The sequence below is a fragment of the Podarcis cretensis genome (assembly GCF_951804945.1).
Source record: "Podarcis cretensis genome assembly, chromosome: 1".
Classification (NCBI taxonomy): Eukaryota; Metazoa; Chordata; class Lepidosauria; order Squamata; family Lacertidae; genus Podarcis; species Podarcis cretensis.
The window spans coordinates 94,458,553-94,477,926 of NC_137170.1; the positions used below are offsets into that span (position 1 = coordinate 94,458,553).

At 40.9% G+C, this 19,374-nt stretch overlaps 1 protein-coding gene across 4 annotated transcripts in view; it reads right to left on the minus strand.

Moving 5' to 3' along the window:
- Positions 1–19,374, minus strand: part of ADCY5 (adenylate cyclase 5) — a 188,457-nt gene that overhangs the window by 49,849 nt on the left and 119,234 nt on the right. For all 4 annotated transcript variants that reach the window (XM_079993071.1, XM_079993070.1, XM_079993073.1 and 1 more), the window contains 3 exons: positions 5,922–6,033; positions 5,637–5,764; positions 761–919 (listed from right to left, as the gene is read on the minus strand). In XM_079993071.1, coding sequence (XP_079849197.1) covers positions 761–919; positions 5,637–5,764; positions 5,922–6,033 — 399 coding nt within the window. The remainder of the gene's footprint in view (positions 1–760; positions 920–5,636; positions 5,765–5,921; positions 6,034–19,374) is intronic.

A 19,374-nucleotide genomic window follows, 5' to 3' on the forward strand; every position in this document is an offset into this window, starting at 1 on the left:
CAGCAGTGCTCGATGGAAGGAGGATTCAGCTTGTGCCGTAGAACCCCCTACCACCCACCTAGAACCCTGAAACGCCCACTAGTGGGCGGTAGGGACCAGGTTGACAACCCCTGGTTTAGTGTGTCATGCCAAACAAGACCATTGAACCAGACTTGTTTTTGTTACATTGTTTGCATGTGAACATTCAGCACAGCTCTAAATTTCATAAACATTTCTCCAGTTAAAGGATTTGCTGGAATGGTTGGTCAGTAAAGGAAACCTCTGCAGATTGAGTTTTAGTGTCTCTGGTATAGAAAGCTGTTGTGAAAAAAGGAACAATGGAGTTTGAAAGTTTTGGATAATTGTAGCAATCCTTTCCCTGTGTAGGATACACCACCTCCTGAGTCTGGCATTCTGCTACATGGGCAGATCAGACCCAGAGAAAGAGGAGTTAGTTTTGCACCATTTGTGCTATACCATTTCTATGGGCCAGATCAGGATTTTAAAGTCCACTTTTTGGTAACAAACATGAACAGGAAGAAGCAAAGAAATGGCATCCAAAGCTTTTATTTGGACACGCTGTACTTCCCATCTCTCCTTTTGTACAGAGAGCGCAACATCAAAAGTTAGTAATTTGCCCAAATCTAGGTAGAATTGCTTGTCCATAATTCCCATATCCAAGAATATAATTAAAGGGTAGATGTATTAATGTGAGGCTGCAGAGAAGTTACTGGAGCAAAATCAAATAGAACAGTAGACTTCAAAGGCAGGACTCTCTTACCCCGCTTTACCGCCTGCTTCCATGTGATTAGCTAATGTGACATCATTTGACCACACATCAAATTGCCATTTCCTGAGGCCCAAGACTCCACAATGAACTCTCCCGCTGTGGATCCCAACTCGCATGTTCACGTTGACACCTGTCACCTCCCGCACTAATCTGAAGAAGGATGCAGGAGGGGGAGGGAATGAAAGACATTGAAGAGGGCACACATTTGAACCGAAGAGACTGTCCTCAGTTTTTTAAAAAAATAATGTAAACACACACGTACAGTGTTGCTTAAATGCTACATTTCACTAGGTAAGGCAGAAACCACACTGTGAAGGTTGGCTAGACCAGCAACACAAATCACTGGATGGAGGAGTTAGCCAAGGATGTCAATTTGCTTTCAGTTCAAAGCACAGTTTTTGTGTGTGGAGGGGGGGATATCTGGGGCACGGCAAAGAGCTCTGGCCTCTGATTTCCACACCAAAGCTGGACATCACTTGCCAGCTTTCAGAGCCTCATTAAACATAATAGCCATGTTGTGAAGAGAAAAAGAACAAGATTCCAGAGCTCTCAATTTATTCACAGAGTACCGGGCATCAAATGTTCCAGAGATGAAACATAATACATATGTGAATTATTCACTGTAGCAAGACATGCTGAGCTGCTACAGCAGCAGAGCAGACAGGTCTGTCTTCTTCAGTTACTCCCAACAGGCTCCAATGCTAATGAGCTCTCAGATGTACAAAGCTTGCTCCCAAAATTATCACTGGAATCCTTTGTGGGATTTTGCCTTTTAGGGCAAAAGTTTACTTGGAAGAACACAGCAATTTGCAATGAAATTATATCTAGGGATTAGGGAGGAAACCACTGAGGCGACTCTTGGCCTTGAAAGACCTTAAATGCTTGCTCGTGATTGCTGTCACTAGACATGTTATGGCTGCTGTGGGGAGCCGCCATAGCTCAGCCACTTCCAGGATGGTTGTGCTGTACAGAGAGTAACAGTTAACTTCAGTGGAATGAGAAGATGTCATGGGTCGGATTGCCTAATGAATCAAGCATGACCGCACTGTAGACAGAAACTGCGTTCTGCATTCTGCTCCCCCAATTCTGCCTTTTCTTTGCAGAATGCAACTTTACTGGTGGAAAGCTTTTGCAGACATGGGAAGGTGGCATTTCAGAACAGCTACTGATTTAATAGACCTAGTGCAGAGCGAGTTGAGTGGTTCTTCGTTCAAGCCTCTTGCCTTAGCTGCCCGTAAGGTAGTATCAAGCTCTATTCTTCCTGCCTCAGTGCCTCTCCCCAACCCCTATGCACATCTGTAATGAGAGGATCATACTGCTAACACAACTCAAGGGAGTTCTGATATAGTGCTGTGTGCAGCAATCAGAGTACTTGACATGCTTTCTACGCAACTGTATTAGGAACAAACCACATGGGACACCAGGAGATCTGTGATCAGCCCTCCCATGGAGTTTTACAGCTGTCAGGCCCCTGTTCAGAATGGGGTCATGGAGCTCAGAAGTGGTTTTCAATTTTTCTTTTCTATCATTTGCATGATGTAAGCTCTCCTGCTCCAAGCTTTGGGGAAACTGGAAAACAGGCAGGAACCAAGGGGGAGGAATTTAGGGCTTGTGGTGAACAAGCGTAGAACAAATTCTAGGAAATCTGTTCCAGGGGCTGGGGTTGGCCCTTAGTGGACGCTATGATCTTAGATCATCAGTGTTCCCCAGGCATCAGATAACATCAGACATTTATTTTCCCTGTGAACCTCATACTGAACATTAGGTGTGAAGACAAATGCAACTTGAAAACATAATTCACAGGAGGTCTCTCAGCCAAAGTGTAACCATTGGCTGCACATTTCCCCTCAAACATAATGTGCAATCAGAGGAGCTCCTTGTAACCTTCACTTTCTCCTAGCTTCACAATTTGTATGACAGCATTTGTATGAAACAAACACTGGCTCAGTTATAGTGTTGCCCCTTCCTTCACGCTGCAGATACCATGTCACTTTAAAAAAAGGCACATGTATGGTTATTCATTGACTGGTTGCTTTCTTAATAATAAAGACAAACTTCTTTTTGAGGGTAAAATTGCTGCAGAGATGTGAGAGAAAGCTTCTTGATGACATCATCGATGTTGGTCCATCAGTAATGTGCACAGTGCATGCCGAATTCTGCTAAAAATTTGCAGCATCATTTTTTCACAACTTTTACCTCACAATGAATATATTGATAAAATGAATGCAGTGAGAACTCTTCCAAACAGGTTGCTTTCATCTTTATCCTATGGTGTTCCACATGGTTGTGTACCTACCTGAGGATAACTAGGATTGTTTGTGCATACAGCAAAACAAAGTATGTGAATCAAGCCTTGGTTGTTGAGGGCAGAATCTAAGCTGTGGTCCTTGTTTAATTTAGTGCTGCTCACATCAGGCCAAGCAATTGTCGCACTTCTCGAAACTGTCCTTGACAACATTCAGTGCAAGCCTGTTCATATCTACTCAAAAGTAAGCCCTACTGACTTCAATGACACTTACTTCGAGGGGAGCATATATGAATGCACCTGAGGTGCCTAAATTCCACAGAATTTCTCCCATTCCCACTATGAATCTTTTCTAGTTTGGCCCTGATATAATGTGGTGCTTTCTCTAATTCACTGGGGCTGCAAGCAAGGCTCTGTGGCATTTCCACAGAGCAGCAGTGTGTTTTATATAAAGCACCGATACAGGCACTGAAGTGCACTCCATTTTTGTTTACAAATTGTTCCCTGTCAGCTTTGAAAAACCTGGTTCCCACTTTGTGTGGGATGAAAAGGATTCAACAATCTTATCTCTTTGCTAAATCTGGAGTGAGAGACTTTTTGTTCTCACTGCCTCCTCCTTATTCTCTGATGAAAAGAGAATGCTTCTCAGACAAGCGAAGGTAATAAAAATCAGAATGCTGGAATGGCAAGCACTAAAACTGCTGGTCCTTTTAGGATGCTCTTTATGCTTGTGAAACATTAACACAGCACTATTTTGCTTTCATAGCTTTTCAGCATCTATTTCGTGGAAATTATTATTATTATTAATTGAATTTATATACCGCCCTATACTTGGAGGTCTCATGTAAAGAGCTGAAAGGATATCTAAGAAGCAGATTGTTTACCTTGAAATGGAGGTGTCAAGCATTGGTTGAAATAATAGGTGCAATCCAAAGAAAAGTTGCTGCTCTATGTCATACAGAAATCTATATGATTTAAGATGACAATCAACTGCTTGCATATGCAAGTTCAAGGTGCCCCTAACTTTGTTGGGATTTTGCTCAATATCTTTAACAGAGCCTTCAATCATGTGAAATATCAAGTTTTTGACCACCCACAGACTCTTCCTCAGGCAAAGAAGTTCAACATAAAACAAAAGAGATCATAATGTCCTTACTTTTTCAGGTTTAGCATCTTAGCACACAGCTGTTTGGGAACATTAGCTGGGTCACTGCCATGCTCACCAATCTAGTTGCCCAGTCTAGTTGCCTAATCTAGTTGCCCAAGCTGCCCTTCAGCTTGAAGCAGAGAAGCGGACACGGAGCAATGGTTCCAAACTACAAGAAAGAAGATTCCACCTAAACATTAGGAAGAACTTCCTGACAGTAAGAGCTGTTCGACAGTGGAATTTGCTGCCAAGGAGTGTGGTGGAGTCTCCTTCTTTGGAGGTCTTTAAGCAGAGGCTTGACAACCATATGTCAGGAGTGCTCTGATGGTGTTTCCTGCTTGGCAGGGGCTTGGACTCGATGGCCCTTGTGGTCTCTTCCAACTCTATGATTCTATGATCAAAGAGAATTTTAACTGCAGCTATTCCAGTTGTAACACCAGCAGCCATCTAGACACAAAGAGCATCTGCACAAGCCAAGCTAAGCTAAAGAGCTCAGCAAAGTGCTGAGCACTTTGGTGAGAATATTTTTTACCTAGACTCGGGAGGGGAATTTGCATCCAGTCCATGGCATGACAGGAACCAGCTTTGCCCCACTTTGATCCCAGTTTGGATCAGGGCCCTGCATAGTTGCTATCTGCATGACAGGAACCAGCTGCATCATCATGCAAGCATGGATGTTGGACATGTATGCCAGAATATGAAGTCTTGGAAAGTGGTGACAACACACCGTTTGTACCACCACTTTGCCCTAATAGGAACCCATGACCCAAATATGCTTCTTCCATTCTACAGGTTTGGCACTTCCATAGGCCGCTGTTAATAAGCTACTTGTAAATTAGCACTGAAGATTTGCTACCAAAAACTTCACCATGATCAGTTTGTTGCTTTACTGACTCCAAACAATAGTAAGTGACTTCTTGAAAAACCAACATGAAGAAAGTAGAACTACAAAAGGGGAGGGACAATGCAAGGTCCCCCCCTCCAATTCCAGTATATTTCAATTCCTTAAACATTCATCATATTGATATTTCAAGCATACACTCTTCTTCGGGGACATTTGCTTCATACATTTGTTTCCTTCTTTTTTGCACTTGACAAATCAAGTAAATATTCTCTAGTGTTGTGTTTCCCTGTGCTGAAGAGCTGCACAAGTACTTTGCTGCATGCATAGTGCAGGGATGACAAGTACTCAGTGGGTCACACCACAGCTGCTGCAAGTGGAACAATGTCCTCCCCTCCCCACCCAGTCTTCTTTATTGCACTTGTATCTGGGGCTTTCCCCCAGTACCAGAAGCTTTCTCTCTCCTATTCCACCCAAACATTTGGTCTCAGCTAGACTTTGACTTGCTGGTATGAAACAATCACAATGATTTATAAGATATAAAATTAATTGGAAGCACACACACATACAATATATATCTATATCTATATTTGTTATATATCCACTGCCCCTCCCTGTGGTGCTTGGTACTTACGAAATAGCCTCTATCATATCCATTCCCATTTCAACACAGCAGTGCGCATGGTCTGCTCTTGCCTCGGGTAACCCAGACACACAGTAATAGCAATCGCCTAGGATTTTTATACGTAAACAGTGATTCTCCTGCAAAACAATAAGAAGAAAAATAAACACTTTTACTTCAGGATGTTAACAGTTTGCCGCTTAAGGCAATGAATTTTTTTGCAAAAGTCTAAAGCAACATCATGCAAAAGGCACCATTATAATACATTTGGGGAAGCAGAAGGAAGAGAAAACTTACAGCTGCAAGTTTATCAAATCTGGCAAAGAGTTCGTTCAGCGTCATCACCAGCTCCTGGGCAGTACACTGGGAGGCCAGGCTGGTAAAGCCCTCAATGTCGGCAAAGAGAATGCTGCAAGGATAGTAAAGGGGAAAGAAAACAGTGGAAAACACAGGTATTGGTAAATAAATGCTTCTCATTCATTCTGCCATCTACAAAGTTATGCAGAACTTTCCTTATCCCTAAGAGCATGCCCCTATGTTGGACCCTTAAGATACCATTGAGAAATCAGTTTCAGTATAGGTGAGAATCCCTAAAACTCTTAATATATGTTTTTCCATTGTGTAATTTTTTCTTCTTTGAGACATCCTATAATTCATCCTCTTTTGATGAATTTATCAGGGCAACCCAACAAGAGACAGGCTATATACTGTTTCTCAGATACAGTCCCAAATATCTCTGACCAGGTAGCTATAAAAACCAAAAAAAGCTCTGTGTGTAAGAGCTCAATGGGTTGACTGTGCTAGCTAAACTGCATATATTGCATGGCTCTTAGTTTTCTTCTTTGCTATTTGTGCTCTGCGTTTTAACATGAAAGGTGTCATATGACCACAAAGAAGACCAAGTGACTGAAGATATAGCACAAGATAATTCGGACCAATGCATATTTTATATCTGCTTTACATTCCACAAATCAGTACTTTAAATATGCTCAGTTTAATAGCTCTCTATGCCATTCTGGGATAAGTTTAAATTTTAACAAATGATATAGTGATTCAAGTTTATACCAAGTGGTATATAAATTTATCATCATTGTCGTTGTCAATGGGATGCACAATACCCACCCACCCACACATATTTTTTCATTACAAGGCTATAATACATTTTTACACAAAATACTAAAATGCATATAATAAAAACATGGTCAACTTTACCTACATTTATAGATGACCAGTATACTAGTATACACCTCATTTGATTCCACTAAATTAACATTAAAAAAATAAAGGTTGCATACTTCTACTTACACTGCTTTGTACTTTTGTTTCAGTGACTCAGCTGACCATTACTAGGTGCTCCCCATCCCTTTCCACTTATGCTGAGTTAGAAATGTGAAGCATTGCTTAAGCTCATCATATTAACAGGTTAAGATACTCACAAGTTAATAATAATGATTAAAGCAGAATCAAGAATAGCTGTTAAACCAAGTGAGGAAAGCCCTGCCTCCAAAAGACTAATCCCTGCCTCACAGGCCTGTGAAATTACTTCACTGGGTAGGTAGAAACCAGAGGACCTTTCAACTCCTGCTCTACTACTTTCCACCTGAATTTATTATTGATCATTTATAATTATTGAGGATTAATAGTAATTTGAAATGTACTGTGTATGGTCATCTGATCACCTCCATATTTTAGATGCCACTGTTACACGTTCTGTGAAACCTCTTTTGTTTATTTTTAATATGTTGTGAATCACCATGAACTTTCTTTTCACAACAGAAGGATGGTGTGGGTGTACACACACACACACACAGAGAGAGAGAGAGAGAGAGAGAGAGAGAGAGAGAGAGAGAGAGGCTGCACTCCTATGGTCCCTAGAAGGGCATCCCAGGGGCAATTTACTGTATCTCCCTCTTTGACAATGGACACAGAGAGAGATCGCTTTAGAGGCAATGACTCTCACAGCACAGTCAACTAGACAAGGGTAGGGTGGTGCTGAACCACCTCTTCTGTTCTCTTGGAAGAAATAATGTCCAACATTATAATTGCTGCTAAGATTATAACAGCTAAAAATTGAGAGGCAAAACATCTCTCTTACTATATTGAAATCAACTGAGAAATTTGGACCATTGTAACTGATTACAAAACAATACATGTCAATCATCTTAACAGGTTTAAGAAAATATTGGTGGTTTTTTGGGTAATGTTTTGGAACAAGTTCAATGATAATGTTCAACCTGCTTATGCTGCTTACAAGCTGCTGTAATAGTATTTCTTTATGCTCCTTACCTTTGATTTATTTTTCTTATAAAAAAAATTATAATATTCACTGTACTACATAATCCATAGGAGGAAATAAGGCTCACAGTATGTTTCCAAGTTGCATTGCTTTTTATACATGACCTTGCAAACTAACATTATTTAGCTTCAGCAGCATACCACAACACCAAAATGATGTTCAAAAGATAAACCAAGCTCAATGACTCTAATGAGGAGATCCCAGCAGACTTCAGGGATGCCAAAATTACCAATCTCTTTTAAAAAGGTGATAGAATGGATTGCGGAAACTATCAAGGCATCTCTATTAGCTGCGGCTGGCAAAATTCTTACAAGGATCTTAGCAAAACATCTCCTAACAATATCTGAGGCTACCCTTCCTGAATCCCAAAATGGTTTTCGACCTTCTAGGGGGACAGTGGACATGATGTTCACCACTCAACAGCTTCAAGAAAAATGCAGAAAGCAAAACCAACCCCTGTATATGGTGTTTATTGACCTGACAAAGGCCTTCAACACTGTAAATTGTAATGCCCTGGGGACTGTCCTTCTGAACATCGGCTGCCCAGATAAATTTGTGAACATCCTTCGGCTCCTCCATGATAATATGACAGCAACAATTGCAGATAACAATGACTCTCAAAGTGAACTATTCACAGTGGAATCAGGTGTTAAACAGGGTTGTGTTATCGCCCCAACTTTATTATATTCATCACCATGATCCTACACTTTGTCGAAGGGAAACTCCCTACTGGAGTAGAAATCATTTTTTGAACAGATGGAAAGCTCTTTAATCTGAGCAGGCTGAAAGCAAAGAAAAAGGTCACCATAACTTCTGTCATAGAGCTTCAGTATGCTGATGACAACGTAGTGTGTACACACTCAGAGGATGACCTCCAAACCATCCTAAATATATTCCCAGAAGCATATGAAAAGCTTAGCCTATTGCACAACATCCAAAAAACCAAAGTGCTGCACCAACTAGCACAAAACAACCCCTCTGCAGCGCCACAAATTTAACGCAATGGTGTAACATTGGAAAGTGTTGATCACTTCTCCTACCTGGGCAGTTATCTTTCCACAAGGGCTGACATTGATGCTGAAATCCAGCATCACCTGAGCTCTACAAGTGCAGCTTTCTCCCGATTGAAGTACAGAGTGTTTGAGGACCGGGACATTTGCAGGGAAACCAAAATGCTTGTTTACAAAGCTATTGTACTACTGAAAAATGGACCATGCCATCTCCAACTCCTCGAAAGATTCCATCAATGGTGACTCCAAAATTTGTTACATATCACTTGGGAAGACAGGTGAACTAATGCCAGTGTACAGGAAGAAGCAAAGATGACCAGTGTTGAAGCAATGATTCTTCAACATCAACTTCGTTGGACTAGTCATGTTGTTCGATGCCTGAATATTGTCTTCCAAAGGAACTATTATTCCGAAATTAAAAATGAAAGGCATAATGCTGGTAGTCAACAAAAGAGGTTTAAAGACTCTCTCAAGGCAAATCTTTAAAAATGTAGTATAAACACCGACAGTTGGGAAATACTGGCCTGCGAGCACTCAATTGGAGAACAGCCTTTACCAAAAGTGTCATGGACTTTGAAGACGCTCAAACTCAGGACGAAAGGGAGAAACGTGCTAAGACTTTGGTAAACCCTCACATGATCAACTTCTGTTTGGAAACCTATGCTTTCTATGTGGAAGGACGTGTGGATCCAGAATTGGCCTCCATAGTCACTTACGGACTCACTGTAAGTGAAGATCATGTTCATGGAAGACAATATTACTTGGCTACGGGTGATAGCCAAAGAAAACCCTAATGTAATTATTTATTGATCTGATTAAAGCCAAGAATGGGTCAAGACTAGCTCCCTCCATTTTACATTTCAATCTTTATTTATTTTCTGATCTTATCTAGAGCATTTGTACCCTTGCTTTTCAGCCAAAAAGGCTCTCAGAGTGGCCTTCATACAATTATGCGGGCTTGCAATTGAAAAGATACAACACACAAGAAAAAAGGTACAGGGCGGAAACAGGCACCGATTATTCAAAGAGCATTTTAGAGTGTTTGGAGTACTTAACTCATAGCACCTTAAAGAGTAACCAGTTAATTACAGATTAAGCTTTAGTGGGCTAGAGTCCACTTAATTAGTGGCATATTCTAAAGCAGATCAGTACTGCTGAGCCCTGTTGCTGAGGTTGAGAAACAATGGCTTGCCTTAAGACCAATGTGTGGCTGAAATGAGATCTGAAACATGGACTTCAGGGGGGGGGGGATATTTCTAATACCAGAACAGTTCCATAATAATGGGTATATAATTTTTTTCCATGGCACATCACAGAAATTGCAATACATTAAAACAAGCATGCTTCAGCATCATCCAGACAGACAGCAGGTGATAGCTTTAGAGATTTTCCAGCAATGATCTGACCTTGCATATGACTACATATGCAATGGTCTATTTATATGTTGACACAGTAAAACTGAATTGCTTTAGTTGTCTTCCATTGGAATTCACCTATAGATTTTCTGCAGAAAATATGTGAGTGTGCAAAATTCCTCTCTGGAAGAAAAGTTATTTGTGGAAAGGAAGAGCAGTACTCTTTGGCCCAGGATTCTACCACCTCCCAAGATATCCATGTTGACATATCACAAGGAAGTTCATGTGCAAAATAACTACACCAGCTTATGTCTTTGCCTCCACAAACAGAGCTAGAGGTTTCTTGCTTCTGCCTGATGATCATGAGTACAAATTTCATCTGCCTCGGCTAACTGAAATTTCAAATGTGCCCATTTAAGTATCATGACAATGAATGCTCACAGAAAGAATACCACTCTTTAGAAAAAGCCTTTCTATTTTAACTGTATGATTCTAACCTTGTAAAATAAATATAGCAGTTGCACTTCACAGAATTAACAGAATCATAGAATTGTAGTGTTGGAAGGGATCCTGAGGTCTATCTGGTCCCACTCAATCTTAATTTCACATATATGCTCATGGGGTCTGAACTGAGGGTGACACACTAGGAATGAGGCCTTGGGATCACAGTAGATAGCTTGAATAAGTTGTCAACCCAGTGTACGACAGGAGTGGAAAAAGGCAAATTCCATACTAGGGAATCATAGATTTGTAGAGGTGAAAGGGATTCTGAGGGTCATCTAGTCCATCCCCTGCAATGCAGAAATCTCAACTAAAGCATCTGTGACAGATGACCATCCAATACCTGCTTAAAAATTTCCAATGCCATAAGAAAAAAAACACCTTATATATATTTTCTTATGGCAGTGCCTAGACCATGGGTAGGCAAACTAAGGCCCGGGGGCTGGATCTGGCCCAATCGCCTTCTAAATCTGGCCCACGGACGGCCCGGGAATCAGCGTGTTTTTATATGAGTAGAATGGGTGCTTTTATTTAAAATGCATCTCTGGGTTATTTGTGGGGCATAGGAATTCGTACCTTTCCCCCCAAATTATAGTCCGGCCCCCCACAAGGTCTGAGGGACAATGGACCAGCCCCCTGCTGAAAAAGTTTGCCCTGGCCAAGACACCTCAGTCACATACAACTTAATTTACATTAGCAAAAGAATTAGAAAACTATCAATGAAGTTACAAGGAATTATGTTTAGAAGAACTAGTTACTATTTAGTGCTAATTTTTCAGTCTCAGGAAAATCCCATTCTTCTAAACTACTTTTAATAATAATAATAATAATATTTTTTATTTATACCCCGCCCTCCCCAGCCAAGGCCGGGCTCAGAGCGGCTTACAAGCAATAATAAAAACAAGTTGAATGATTACAAACTTAAAAACAAAAATAAAATACAACATTAAAATAATGGAACATTAAAATATTAAAATGTAGCCTCATCACAGGAGGAGAAGGAAAGGAAAAAAGAAAGAGAGGGAGGGAATAAAATTGGCTCCAAGCCAAAGGCTAGGCAGAACAACTCTGTCTTACAGGCCCTGCAGAAAGAAATCAGATCCTGCAGGGCCCTGGTCTCATGAGGCAGAGCGTTCCACCGGGCCGGAGCCAGAGTTGAAAAGGCCCTGGCTCTGGTTGAAGCCAATCTAACTTCCTTAGGGCCCAGGACCACTAGGGTGTTGCTATTTATGGACCTTGAGGTTCTCCGTGGGGCATACAGGGAGAGGCGGTCCTGTAGGTACGAGGGTCCTAGGCCATGAAGGGCTTTAAAGCTCAAAGGCAGCACCTTAAATCTGACCCTGTACTCTACTGGGAGCCAGTGCAGTTTGAAAAGCACTGGGTGAATATGCTCCCATGGCAGAGACCCTGTGAGGAGCCTTGCTGCAGCATTCTGCACCCTCTGGAGTTTCTGGGTCAGCTTCAAGGGCAGCCCCGCGTAGAGCGAATTACAGTAGTCAAGCCTGGAGATGACCGTCGCATGGATCACTGTGGCCACGTCGGGGCGGGAAAGGTAAGGGACCAACTGCTTGATGCGGCGAAGTTGGAAAAATGTCACCTTGGCTGTTGCTGTAACTTGCGCCTCCATGGAAAGGGAGACGTCAAGGATTACACCCAAACTCTTAACGGAAGGCAATGGCACTTATTGGGCCCCCGCAAGAGAAGGGAGTTGGTCCCTCATCCCCATGCCATCCCAACCCAGCCATAGAACCTCTGTCTTCGAAGGATTTAGTTTCAATCGGCTCCCACGAAACCATCCAGCCACAGCTTCCAAGCATCTGGTCAGTGTGTTCGGGGCCGAGTCGGTGTGGCCATCCATCAGCAGATTGAGCTGAGTGCCATCAGCATATTGGTGACAGCCCAGCCCAAAGCTCCGGATAATCTGGGCAAGGGAGCGCATAAAGATGTTAAAAAGCATCGGGGAGAGAATTGCGCCCTGCGACACTCCACACACCAAGGAATGGCGCGACATTTCCCGCCCTAGTGCCACCCTCTGTCCCCGACCAGAGATAAAAGAGCACAGCCAGTTACGGGCTATGCCCTGTATCCCTACATCTGCGAGGCGGTGGTCCAGAAGATCATGATCGACCATGTCAAAGGCTGCTGACAATTCTAAAAGGATCAGCAGTCCTGACCCACCTCGATCCAGTTGTCTACGGAGATAATCTGTTAGGGCAACCAGAGCCGTCTCGGTCCCAAAACTAGGACGGAAAACGGACAGAAATGGATCTAAAGCTGATGTTTCCTCCAGAATCCTACCAAGCTGTTCAGCAACCGCTCTCTCAATTACCTTACCCAGATATGGAAGATTTGAAACTGGGCGGTAATTGGATAGGTCTAAGGGATCTAATGAAGTTTTCTTTAAGAGTGGACACACTACTGCTTCCTTCAGTTCCCCTGGGAATGTCCCCGTGTCAAGGGACAAATTGATAATTTCAACCAGGGGGGTCCGCGCAACATCTGGACACTCCCTAATCAGCCAAGATGGGCACGGATCAAGGAGGCAGGTGGTGGGCCTACCAACTTGGAGGAATCTATCCACATCAGCAGGGAGTATCCGATCGAAATGGTCCAACACTGGACCTGAAGTCAGTCGAGGGGCCTCCAGTTCAGTCACTGTATCTAAATTGGCAGGGAGGTCACGGTGGAGCAACAGGACTTTCTCCGCAAAAAAGCTCGCAAATGCCTCACAGCTGTGGGTCGAATTTGTGCTTAAATTTGGTTGTCCTCCTAAGGACGTTATTGACCTAATTATTCTAAAAAGTTGTTTAATTATCAAAAAAAGTTTTGATCTCCAACTTTATTGCATACGATAAATAATTGTAGCTACAGTTAGCAAACGTTACCAGAAAATCACTGAATGGTTTGGGAGAAACTTACAGAAGCTTAAACTAAGCACAGCATAGTTCTGTTAAAGATACCCTATGGCGACCTTTCAGAGAATAATGGATAATTTAGGGGAATCACTTCTTCTACTAACTTGTGCTTGGAAAGCTACCTGCTGGTGTTAAATTTGCAGACCCAGGAAGATAAATAAAAGCTATACCAGAAAATAAAGATAAAATGCTGGATTGTTTCTTCAATCAATGTTTCTTCGCCCCCTTATCTTTTAAGCCTATACATATATTGCAGTGCATAAATGTGCATATATGTGTGTGTGTGTGTGTGTGTGCATATGTGTTGCTTTTTATGTATAATTTTTTTTTTTTTTTTTTTTTTTTTTTTAAATTGACACCTTTACTCCCTTTATAAACTATTGTTGTTCCATGTTTCTCTGGTCTATGACCGTAATAAACTCATTTCCATTTTTCATGAAATCAAATGACCACTTAGGAAGCCAGAAATCTTAAAGAAAATAAACTATATAAAAGCAGATCTGAAAATAGTCCTTTGAGTGCAAGTGAAAGACCTGAAGTTATATAAAAGGAGAAGATACACAAACACTATTTGTCATCACTGAGGTCCTTAGTGTTCCCATCACAATGACAAGACAGCTGGATATCGATGGAACCATTTAGTTCAACACAATGTTACTGAGCGAAAGAATAAAACTAGCTTTATATAATGTCTTTCCTAGTTCTGATTTCCCACTGTGCTTTCCAAAACAAAAAGCCAACTTTCTGCTAATCTGGTCACATGCCCAACACCCCCCGACACATATAAACAGTATATAAATAGAGCATCTATACATCTCACATTGATGAGCTGGACATTATGATTTCAATTCATTAAAAAGTTATTTTTGTACCTTATAGAGTGGGTCTAGGAGTTCCGTTTACTGTTTCTTGCATTACTTGTTATGAAATCTCAAGCTGAATTCAACAGCACGCCCCAGTAGATAGGGTTATGACTGCACTGTAACACAATAATTTACACACACACACACCACCACCACCTGCCTGCCTTCCTTCCTTCCTTCCTTCCTTTATTCCAGTTATATGTTACTTTTCCTTTAAGGAGCTCAGTGAAACGCCAACATGACTTCCTAGGTGTTCTCTTTTTTGGTAATGCTGTGTGTGTGGACAAAAGAGGACAGAGATTTGCTTAAAAATTCTAAAAACTAATTTATATGTATAGGTGTAAATTTAGAAAAACAAAAACAAATGCTGTTCTTTAAATAGAAATATAGTCTATCTCACCACAATGGGGAGCAGACTACAATCAGGTGACTTTTATGCCTGTTCATTTTGCCATGTTCTTACTGTAACAGCTTTTGGGAAACTTCTGGGCCTTGCTATCCCTTCATATGGATCTTTATCTTTGAACTGGACTTGGAATGGACAGCTCTTCAAATAAAAGGCCGTCCTCTGTAGTGTAGGACACATTGGCACCCTACACACAAGCAACTTATATGGCCATACCCTCCTAACTGAAAGAGCAGAACTGCATGAATTGCCTTCTAAGAAGTCTCTGGGCCCATTCCTGATGTAATGATAGTGTTCTAATGTTTCCAAACAAAGAGATTTTTGTATCAACCCAGAAGGCCAGCTCGAGTGTGTCACCTCTCTATCACAATATTTTAAACGTTGTCATTTATCAGTTAAGCTCTTGTTCCTCTTTGCAACACCCCTGCTGGCCAAGTCTTATTATTTGCCTTTTACAGACTAAAGACTGAAAATAAGCGGTAAAGACTTGCTTTTGGCGTTTGAGCAAACAGCACTGTCAAGCACTGACTGACTGGACCACCCTGGCCCTCACAAAAGCTCAGTTAAGAAGAGCTGGTTCTTTGTTTCAAAGGATCATCAAAGTCTCCGGAAATCTGGATTTGCCTACCACAGCCAGCCCCATTTTAAATAAAGCACAATTGAGATATCTTGCAGAAAAGCAAGAAGCCTACAATGGCTGGAAAAAACGGGTAAGGCTCAGTGCTGCACAGCAAACATTTCGTACTGAATAACTGGCCTAGTTTTCCTAAACAATGCACTGAACAAAAATAGAAGCCTATTTACATACTGATGCTAATATCTTTATTTATAGTGCCACAGAATAACAAAATTCAAGCCTTGGCTAAGAAGCAGAGTGCTCCGGAAGCATTGTACAACTTTCTTATTCCTGGTCTTAATATGTCAGCAGTTTTTATTAAAAGAAAAAATCTATTCCATGTAGTTGAAAAAGACTTTTAAGAACTGGTCAGGGTTCCAAAGTGGGTTGCCTGAACTATCTGAAGGCATGCATCATCACAATTAAAATGCATCTTGTATCTCTAAATATTATTTTAGTAAACTGTCAACCCTAGTTAGCAGAAGCACTAGGGTCAACTGTGTATTTCACAACCTAGTACATTAATGTTTATTACAGACGTTTGTGCTTATGGTTTATTCACGTATAATACTTTAAAAACCATGTATCTATTCTATTCTATTCTATTCTATTCTATTCTATTCTATTCTATTCTATTCTATTCTATTAAAGTTAAGTTGTTTTAACCCAGTGAGTTTTTCAGAGAATAATAAGCAATAGTTGAGCGATGAAAAACAAGCAAATGGGGATGTTTATACTCAAGTTCTCCCCCCTTTCTTTTATTATATGTAAATTGTCTATGGTGGAAGTAGTGAACTAAATCAGTTTTGACTTAGCTATTGCAGTCTATATACCAGGAGCTGTATTAAATAATCACTTGGAGTTCCAACTGATTTGTACAGTCGTACCTTGGAAGTCGAACAGAATCCATTTCAGAACTTCCAACTTCCAGAACTTCAGACTTCCAAAACGTTCAGAAACCAAAGTGCGGCTTCTGATTGGCTACAGGAAGTTCAGCCCAGCCTTCCTCAAATTGATACCCTCCAGGTGTCTTGGATTACAGTTCCCCACACTCTTGAACACTGGTTATGCTCCAAGTAGCTGATGGGATTTGTAGTCCAAAACACCCAGAGGGCACCAGGTTGGGAATGAATGATTTAGTCCAATACTCCAATGAAGTTCTCAAAGTCAAGATGTAGTTAGTTGTCTGGTTTTTATTCACAATTTTGTAACAGGCATAAATGTTCACACAGTCTCTCAACTGGAGCCATCTTTCAAGTAGAAAATATTATCAAAGTAGCTATTTGTGATCTGGAGTTTATAGCTCTTTCTTTCTCAGGGGCTCTGAGGCCAGCTGTCTTTCCCAGCAAAAAAATCTTTCAACAAGATGCTGGGAAAGACCAAAATGCTGACCATTGCTGCAGAGCTGCTATCTTGGCAATTCTTCTGTTAACTGCAATTTTTCTATTAATATTTTAGTTGCCCTTCACAGCTTATGAAATTAAAAGCACCACCAAGGTTCTCAGCATACTTTCTGTTAATAATCTGTAAGATAGAGATGCTTGAAGAGTCTGCACAGCATGAATTCCTATTTGAACTTTATGATTCCACACAACACCAAATGAACAAATCAGGTAGTTTTCCCCCTACATTTACATAGAATCCTAAGAGGCAGTTTTCTAATCACTGCATTCAACTGTTTATTCGTATAACAGTGTAATAACAATGAATATTGTTTGCACATAAGCACATGCAGTGCTTTCCCTCCTAGAAAAATAGGTGCTGTGAAGTTATTACAGTAAATACAACACTTTAAAACAACAACAACAACAACAAAAGAGGTGCCGGTACTGCATACCCTTCAGTGCCCCCTGAAAAAGCACTGAGCACATTTATTTATTTACAGCACACACACACACAATGCCTAAATTAGATTGGCAAAAAGAAGAGAAAGCAGTAAAGAAGGAACAAAAAATGGCAATTCCAGAATAGTACGCTAGTGTGGAAGCAACTCAAAGAAAAACCATCAATTTTCTTGGATGAATTAGTTTTAGTTAAAGGTGCTTGAATGTGAAACAAGTGATTAGTCGTCAATGTGCATTAATAGTCAATATACTGGCCCCATAGCAGCTTTTGACACAATGGAATGCCACTGGGATGTTTTTAACCAGATAATATCTGCCTCAATCAATCCATATAGCCATTTAGTTTATCTTTCTAAAAATTATATTATTAATGTAGTTTTTAATCTTTCTCTCTAGTGAGCCATTTTGATCCCATGTTGAAAACACAGCACATACATTTCAAATAAATAAATAACCATAAGCACCGCTGTGCTGCCCACAACATTGGTCAGCACCAACTGAGCTCAATTCTCAACCAGCCACACTGAACAATCAAGGAGAAAATTCATAAAAGAAGCTGTTCTTGCTGAATATGTACTCAGTGTGAAAGCGGTTGTGGTGGGTCGAGTACAACAGTTGGTATGTTCTTCTGGTTTTGAAGGCTGGACAGCCCCATCCAGTCTCAACTGGAGCACAAGTTTTATGCTCCCTGTTGACAACAAAGGCACAGCAGAGCCTCATTTCCTTGGTGAGGCTGTGAAATGTCTATATTTGAAGCAACAAAGCACGCTCTTAGGCAAGGCATTCTTCCACCTCACCTACTGCAAGTGCCATCAATGGACACCCTTTCCAGATGTCAGGTCACAATGTCTTTCTGTTGGAAAATGATCAATAGTGTGCAGTTCTGGATTTGAAGGACATTTGATGATTTAACAAATAGTGTTTGTTCTTATAAGTGCTTTCTATATTGTCACATATCTCCAGGAGGGAGTAATCTGGCACCAGCGCTACTTTGAAAGTGTTTCCTTTGATACCCGGTAGCTGCTCATTCTGCTATAATATACCTTTGAAGCTGGTTTCAATTTATTGTAATGACTGCTGCTAGGTGCGGGTACCTTTTTCACAGTCTGGTTTTAGCATGAAAGATTGTATCCCTCTATCTGGGGAAATAAGGAGCGGGGCTAGTGATTCAAGCAGTGAGTAATAAGCAGGCTACAGACAGCAAGTGTGAGGCCACCGCTGCACTTCCAGGCTTAACAGGAAGCTTCCAAACAATTATCACCATCCGAAAAATGTTAAGGCACCTGCCTTGCTGGGAAATAATTCCCTTTAACTTTAAATCATTCTGTCACCCTAGTGCAACAAAACAACTGCTCTAAAAAACTGATTTTTTATTTTTTATTTGCTATTATGGGGAACTGTATTGAAAAGGATGGAATGAATGAATGGTCAACAGAAGATATATAAATACCCAGTAAGTCAATTGGGATGAATTATCATTGTTGTATAACCTCCCAGCAATGGAATCAGAATAAATGCTTAATCAAGACCAGAGAGAGCCTAGCCATAAATGAGCCTAGCCTAGAATGAATGGCCAACAGACGGGATATTTGGGAGAGCCCTCAGCAATACAACACCATTATCAAGCAAATGTAATCAGTGGTACCTAGGGATGGAGGGAATTTGGTTTAGTCTGCATTTTAATGTGAACCTACCTCATTTGTACTTCTCTAAACAAGACACTTCTCCAAATTTTGCTATGCATTTGTCTCACCAAATAAGGTGCACAAAATTTTTATCTTGGGTAAAGCAGTGGATAAATGTGCATCTGTTACTGAAAATAATATACAAAACAGCATTCTATTATGAAAAATTGCATACAAAAGTGTGTAGATTAGGAGAAACGTGCACGAAAATGCTGAAAATGTTAAAGAAACGCTGAGAACTTTTTTTAAAAAAATTGCA